The sequence below is a fragment of the Mesitornis unicolor genome, unplaced genomic scaffold (genome assembly GCF_000695765.1).
Source record: "Mesitornis unicolor isolate BGI_N332 unplaced genomic scaffold, ASM69576v1 scaffold53668, whole genome shotgun sequence".
Lineage (NCBI taxonomy): Eukaryota > Metazoa > Chordata > Aves > Mesitornithiformes > Mesitornithidae > Mesitornis > Mesitornis unicolor.
This window is the reverse complement of record NW_010203566.1, coordinates 1331-9078: the sequence shown is the minus strand read 5'-3', so window position 1 is coordinate 9078 and position 7748 is coordinate 1331. Positions and strand designations below refer to the sequence as shown.

The 7748-nt window shown below is 41.6% G+C and overlaps 1 protein-coding gene across 1 annotated transcript; it reads left to right on the top strand.

The window, feature by feature from the left end:
- The first annotated feature begins 6 nt into the window (after positions 1–6).
- SLC35E1 (solute carrier family 35, member E1) lies at positions 7–3431 on the top strand. The gene is made up of 6 exons (XM_010190734.1): positions 7–100; positions 575–645; positions 1021–1158; positions 1846–1971; positions 2451–2696; positions 3160–3431. Exons 2-6 carry the CDS (start codon positions 586–588, stop codon positions 3391–3393), a joined length of 804 nt encoding a protein of 267 aa, XP_010189036.1. The 5' UTR covers positions 7–100; positions 575–585; the 3' UTR covers positions 3394–3431.
- The last annotated feature ends 4317 nt before the right edge of the window (positions 3432–7748 follow it).

Below are 7748 nucleotides of genomic sequence, written 5' to 3'. Positions count from 1 at the left end.
TACCCCCGGTACATCCTGCCCCTCGCCTTCGGCAAGTACTTCGCCTCCGTCTCCGCGCACGTCTCGCTCTGGAGGGTCCCGGTCTCCTACGCGCACACAGGTGAGGCCCCGGGGGGTGCCGAGAGGGAGGATGCCTGGTTCGGGGTCCTTGTGCCCGGGGGGATGACCCAGTGCTGGTTGTGCCCGTACAGGTGCCCGGTGGGATGTCTCGGGGCCTATTGTTTGCTTGTACTAGTGCCTAGTGCAGTGACCTGGAGCTCGGTGTGTGCTTGTATGGGTGCCCGCTGCCGTGTCCCAGTTCTCCCTGTGTGCTTATACTGGTGCAGTGACCCGAAGCCCATTGTGTGCTTGTATAGGTGCCTGGCACGGTGTCCTGTGCCCCCCCCAGCGTGTGCCCCTGTGTGTGCCCAGCACAGTGCCAAAGAGGGGTGGCCCAACGTGGGTTGAGGTTATGGTTTTGGTGGGACCAGAGCTGAGCCCCTCTTCCATCCCCATTGCTCACCCTGCGCTGCTGGTGGTTAATGGAGTTGGCCCAAGCTTCACATCCCCACTGAACTTTTCTTTCCGTTCTCAGTAAAAGCGACGATGCCAATATGGGTGGTTCTTCTTTCGCGGATCATAATGAAGGAAAAGCAGACGACAAAGGTGCGGACAGGTTTGCTGAGGTTTCTTCTCTTGGTAGTGGTTGTGGTGTGCTCTGCTAGCTGGGATCAGGGGAGCTCAAGCTTTGGTGAACTGGGTGAATTTTGTAATTGAAATTATGTTGATTTTACAAGTTCCTGTTGTTTTTACTGCAGTCATAAGGAAAACATGTCTAAATGTTGAGCAAGGTGATACTGGAGTTGTTACAGTGAATATTTTAGTCACTTAATTTCCTCAAATTACAACAGTATAAAAGTTGATCCCTGGTTCTTTTGCTTTGCTTTTCCTTCTCTTTTCCTCCTCAGATTGGCTGTATGTATAAACTCAGTTGCAGTAAGCCTCGAGGATATAAGCTGTTCCTCTCTGTTCCCCTTCCAGGTGTACTTGTCTCTGATCCCCATAATAACCGGTGTCCTCTTGGCCACTGTCACAGAACTTTCCTTTGACATGTGGGGACTCATCAGTGCTCTTGCTGCTACTCTGTGTTTTTCACTTCAGAACATCTTCTCGAAGAAGGTAATAGTTTTGCTGTTCGTAACATTGGTCAGTAGCATCATCCTTTAGCAGGATAGTGTATATTTTCCAGCACATATCTATTTATTATTTTTTAAGTTGACTTTATAGCCAAAGGAGCCCAGAGTAACGGTTGGCTATTTTGTACGCCTGTTCTCTACAGCTTTTACTACCTGTCAAAGTTGTTACACGGAAAGTTGGGCAGAACTTGGAGTTTATACTGAGCCTTTTCTTTATTCCTTGGTATGGATTTTTTTTCTCTGCTGACAGTTTGATAGTGCTTAAATAGAAGCATTCATTTGAAAGCTTTTAATGTATCTTGCTGTATGAAATCCTTTCTCTGTAGTGGATCAATCAGTGTCAACACTTGGCACTCTATATCTTAGAAACAAAGTTAAAATGTGCATCTTGAATCTATTTCATTACAAAATGATTTCTTGTTTGTAGAGCATTTTAAATCTACAACTGTCTTATTAATACTAAGAGTCACCATTCAAGCAACCATTGTTTTTCAAATGAACGTCTGTTTTCCTTTGGTCATCCTTATAGGAAATTCATACTATAACATTAGTTATTTACTTTTGTAATTTATTTGTCATCTAAAACGTTTACTGTTACACAGCTCCTGAATCTCCATTGATAACATGGGCAGTAGCTGAAGAAATGCTGTTTAATGGTGTTTTTTGTCAGGTGTTAAGAGATTCCCGAATACATCATCTTCGGTTGTTGAACATACTTGGGTGCCATGCTGTGTTCTTCATGATCCCCACGTGGGTTTTGGTAGATCTTTCTTCCTTCTTAGTAGAGAACGACTTGGTAAGTGTTGTGAAACTGTTCGCTGTTAAGAAAGAAGGTGGGGGAACACCAACAAACACACACCACCACCCATACTCAAAAGTGCACTTCAGCGTTTCAGTGTAGTTTCTCAGCAGCGTGGAAGGAACTGTTGTGAAATACCTGCAAATTGTTTCACAGAACAATATTAAAAAGCGAGCACAGTGCTTATTGTGGGAATTCATGTCAGGGTTATGAGAGGTAGTTTATGTGACAGTGTAAATCTCAGGAATTAGTAGCTGGAGACAGGAACAAATGCATTTAGAACATGCAATACGAGTACATAGAGATGTTTTGTCAGAGTTGCGTCACGTAACCTATCTGTGAGCCTCTTTAGCGTTAGGCTGTAGATGTTCTTCCCCTCACAGGCAGGTAAGAAGTGACTCCAGTTGCATTTGTGTTTGTCTTTCCTCTGAAACCTGAGGTGGTTTTTTTTCTTGTAATGTTTTTCTTTATAACAGAGCACAATGTCTCATTGGTCCTGGACCTTGATGCTGCTTATAATCAGCGGATTCTGTAATTTTGCCCAGAATGTCATTGCCTTCAGTATCCTTAACCTGATCAGCCCGCTAAGTTACTCTGTCGCAAATGCCACAAAAAGGATCATGGTCATCACAGTGTCCCTGATAATGCTTCGCAATCCTGTTACGAGCACCAATGTCCTTGGAATGATGACAGCTATCTTAGGGGTCTTCTTATATAACAAGGTATGGGGTTGGTTGGTTGGTTTGTTTGTTTGTTTATTCAGGAAACTCACTTGACACAGTCCAGGAGCTTTGAATGATTTTTTCGTACAACAAGTTAATGGCTGGCAGAACAAAAATGTAGAATGCACGGCACGAAACTTCATTGCAGAGGAGGTCCGTGTGTCACCGAAGCCAAGTACTCAGGTGCTTGGGTCAGGCCAGCTGTTAGGTCTCTAATGAACTTAAGTTTTGCTATTAATATGTTCTTGAAAACTGAAATTGGGAAGTAACTCATTCAAATCTCTTGAGCAAAGGAGCAGCTTACTGATTTGGCACATGAGAGAAACAAGGGTTTTATTAGGAGTCACTAGTGTGTTAAAACTCAACAGGCATAATAGTAATGTAATTGTAAAACCATGTGGGTTTTTTTCTGGGTATGTGAATATGCTTGTGGTATCTAAGAAAAACATTCTTTCTTTCCTAGACAAAATATGATGCAAACCAGGAAGCAAAGAAGCAGCTACTTCCAGTTACAACTGGAGATCTGGTCAATTTGGACCGGCATCGAAACACTCCTGAGAAGTCTCAGAACGGACTTACAGCATTTGCACAACACGGAGACTATCAGTATGGCCGAACCAATATCTTAACAGACCACTTCCAGTATAATCGGCAAAACTATCCAACTACCTACAACTTAAATCGTTTTGATATATAGAATCCTGGCAAACAGGTATAGACTGTGATATCAAAGTGTCCCCAACATTCTCAGCAACTTTTAGTACATCCATGAATGTAAAGCCATTTTCCTGTACAGGTTTTGCAGAAGGGAAGATGCATGTGTAGTGAAAGCGGTACAGACCTTCAACTTCTGCTGAGTGGACCTCAAGACGTGAAACAGCGAGATCTGACGCTGGAACTAAGTGCGCAGTGTAGCTTTGTACTGAGGTGCTGGTGAAATGCACGTACAAAACTCCAGAGTAAAATACCTGTTGTTGCTACTCCTTTTCAGAGCCTGTCAACTGATTGGTTTTTTTGGCAGCTAAATTCTGGCCGGTATTTTGTTTCCATGCTGGTAACGTCACCTTTAATTTCTTCTCTGGTGTGTTTTAATGATATTGGGTGAAACTTTCAGAAAGAAGTGAAACTGAGGCATAGTTCTGGCTCTCAGGGTTTGTCTGTTTGAGGAGGATTGACTTTTGTCTATCAGCTGCAGATAGATAGACCTGAATTCATCTTGAGCAGCATTGAAACTTCATGTGGATACAAATTACTTCTGTGCCTATGCCTGCAGTTTTTGATGGCAAACCAGAAGTGTTTCTGAAAAAGCAGGCAGTAGAAAGGTTGATCTTTTCAAGGAGCATACTTCAGGCCTAGAGAAAGAGGGTTCTCTAAAGTCACTATTGTCCCAGTCACTGTGGATAACAAACAGAGCTTAAGATCATAATTCTTTTCTGAAAAATGTAGTCCTGTAAGTTCAGACATTGCTCTTCCTTGGCAATACAGAAAACACCTTCACAAATAAAGTGTTTGGAATAATACTTTTTTTTTCACTTGCTTCTTACAAAACTCTTTTTGTTTCTTTAGAAATTGAAAGGTTTAAGGTGTTTTCTTCTCAGTTTTATGCATAAATTATGCTCTCTTATATGATTCATATATTATGAATGCATTCATTTGAATAATCATCATTCTCAATAGATTCTTATGTCTATCTTTTTAGCCTCTGATGTTTTTAAAGTTTCTTAATTACTGCTGTTGGAGTTGCTGCGTGCATTTAGCCTGACTTCTGCTTTCCACTGAAAGAAGTTACATTTTGTATCGTGCTGTGTTCCTGCAGCTCCCCTAGCTTGAAAAGTAAATTGTTAAGAAAAAAGTACTTGAATCAACAGTAAACAGATAATGTCTGGTTAAGAAGAACTGATTCGGTTACTGTAAATGAATGTACTTAATTCTAGACAAGTTGACTGTTGTGTGTCAGATACTGCACTTGTGCGTGAAAGGAAGAAACCAGTTGAACTTGGGGTTCACTGAATCGGGTTGTTATTGTTACGACTTCAGCAAAAGAGGATTTTAGGGGGCTTCTTTCCTTAGCAGAAAAGCTGTTGTACAGTGAGATTTTTGGTAGCGTAAGTACTATGTTTTTACTAGAGAGAGAATAAATACCAGTGACAAAATTTAGGGTGTGGTACACAACACTCCACTTATTTATTGCTTTGAAAATGACCATTTCCATGATGTGAGATGATGATTTGGCTCCTTTCGGGATAATAAAGAATTTATTTTGAAGTGCAGAGTTGACCTGATCTTATTCTTTTGGCTGACTATGGAGGTCGCTGTGCAGACTGCCTTCCACCATACAGTCCAAAAGAGGAAATGGTCCTTTTGAAACTTCAGAGCTGGGTTAAATTTGCTGCTGATGTTTGTAGGCAGAACTTCTGTGACTTGACTGGTGTTGAATCTGTTTGTGCTAGCTTAGGACTTGGGCTGTTAGTTTAGAAAATCTACATAAATTACTCTCTAACCCTGGGTAACAAGAACAAGTTAGTGAGGACAACATTCTCTCAGGTGAAATTTCTTTCACTTGTTCCAGTATTAATTTATGTGTAATTATTTCTTTTTAATATGGGAAACGGCAAAATGTGTATTTCTAAGGCTCACTTCCCTATATTTAAGTGCTTTTACATACATGTAAAAAGGATTGTGTGGACTCTGGATTGGGAGTAGGTTCTGGCTCTGCAAAAACTACTTTGAGGATGAGACATTTAGGCTGAGATTTTTAAGAAGGGCTGAAGTTCTCTGCTTTCAAAGGGAGCTAGCTGTAAACTGACTTCACAAATGCTCAATTCTGTTCTTTGTGCCTCAGTTTCCCATTTGGAAAATGGAGATGATTCTTCCTTATGGGCACACCCCGAGTTAATTCGTATGTCTTCTGGTATGTCTGCCGCTGTAGCATCTTCATACAGCTTGAACTGTTACTTGGAATAAAGCTCCGTGTGCTTTATTCACAGATCAGAGGCTTTGTTAAATAGATTTAGATGGTTTCCTTTTGAAGAACAGAACAGGTCTTTTTTGCAAGTCTCTTCAGAGAAAGCTTGCGCTGCACACTTACTGTGGCAGGTCTTTAGCTCAGCTTTTTCTGTCAAGAGTCTGGTAGCAGGTGAGGGCTTTGTGTTGAAAACGCCTTGGCCCAAACTGCAGCCTGGGCTCGTGGCCTCACTGCGTCTGTGAAACAAAACTACTGCGCTTGCAGAGCAAAAAGGGTTTGACTGAAAATGAAGATATCACCCATCTGGGGCCTAGAGTGTGAATCTCTGGCTGCTTCCCTGAGGATGGCCTGACAGCGTTCATGCTCTTCTAGTTCAGGTCTGTGGTCAAGAGGGACAATTTTGTATGGTAGAACATATCATTATAACAGCTAAGTGAATTGGTTACAAGAGGTGGTTTTGCTGAGTACCTGAATCCAAGTCCTTAAGCAATATTGCCCACGTTCAGGTAAAGGAAGTTTCTGATACTGTTGTAATATATATTTTAATCTTGGACCGCTGCAAGATTTTGTTTGGCAAGGTGAAACGTTTGTTTTAACATGATTTGTAAATTAATGACGTATTTAACTATGTACATAGGTCTGTAGAAAGTATGGAAACACTGGAATAAAAAGGGCATATCTAGACAATCGTGTATAATGACCCCATTATTAAATCCAAGTGAAGGGGGTTGGTTTGGGTTTTTCCCTTGCAGGAAGCTTTGGGAGTGCCCTGCATTAGTAGTAGTGGCCACTGGCGAGAAATAGGATTAATGTTTTGCTGTGTGGGTGTGCTGCGTTACCGGATGGTTACGTAGGCTGAAACCAGGATGATGCAGATGCCCTGGCTACCGTTAAGACACCACTGGCTGCTATCCGTAGAAATGTTTTGATTGCCGTTATGCATTTCTAACATACATGTAAATACATCACAAAACCGGGAAATTCTTCCCTAAAGAGTCCTGAATAGTTCTAGAAATACCCGTGTGAAAGAAACCAATCTCTCCCCACTACATGTGGGTTTTCTGTTGATAGCTCCGTGGAGTATTTGGTGCTCTTTGAAGATCTCTTGAAAATATTTTCCTTGCAGAGTCAATTTTAGTACCCAGTAGCGATTAGAGCATCTTTATCATCTGATAAAACGCGTGTGTTTTAAAAATCCCTGAATGCTAAATAAAATCGAGGCAATACGTAGGCTTTGTAGGTGTACAGTGATTTGTAGAAGTAGTGTTGGTAATCTGGGGTCAGCTCGTGATGATTCCTGAAGCTCAAGACCTTTTATTTCTCCTTTGTGTTCTAAGCCCCACTTTTCTGATGTAGCATTTTGCAGCAGAAGAAACTTCTGCCACGTAGCTATTTGTGAAAAAGGTGCAATATAAATAAAGGGAGAGCTTTGTTTTTCTAAGGCTTCTATTTCTGAACCATGTTGTAAGCTGTTAAAAATAATTCTGGAATATCTTTGTGATGATGGTACAGGCTTGGTAAAACAAACTTGTTAATCCCGAGATGACAGGTGTGTGATACAGTCGCAAGCGCAAAATGGCAGTTACCACCCATCTTTTAATTTTTCTTTTTTTAATCTTTTATGTTGGTACTCTGTAAGTTGATAATGTTGAAAAATTGGTAAGTTGGTAATGGTTTGGAAAAGAAAAAATGCACTCCTTACAGTATGAAATCTGGCACTTAAGCAGATGGACGTTTTTGTATTGTTTTCCTGTTTTCATTTCAACTCTGTTGTTCTGTGAAGTCCTGGGTACTCAGCTGGATTGCCTGCGCTGCACCCCTCTATCCTCGTAATGGCTGCAGAAGGCTGGGATCCTTTTTGGGATGATGGGAAGAAGCTGCCTTGGTGACTTCCAGATACTGGGACTCTTCCCTGTCTAAAATAAATCAGGTGTTCAGGTGGGTTTTGGCAGACACCTCTGTGGGGGAACTGTAGTTCTGGGGCACTTTGTGGATAAACCATTGCTGTGTGCTGAGGAATGTGGCCGCCTGGATGGTGACTGCGTGGGCTCCAACGTGCAAAGCAGCAATGTTTGTGTTAGGATGGA

Excerpts from the sequence above, each read along its gene's own strand:
- SLC35E1 (XM_010190734.1), top strand. The coding sequence starts at position 586 with ATGCCAATATGGGTGGTTCTTCTTTCGCGGATCATAATGAAGGAAAAG. Across the intron at positions 646-1,020 it reads AGGAAAAGCAGACGACAAAG|GTGTACTTGTCTCTGATCCC; the intron begins GTGCGGACAGGT and ends TTCCCCTTCCAG. Across the intron at positions 1,159-1,845 it reads AGAACATCTTCTCGAAGAAG|GTGTTAAGAGATTCCCGAAT; the intron begins GTAATAGTTTTG and ends GTTTTTTGTCAG.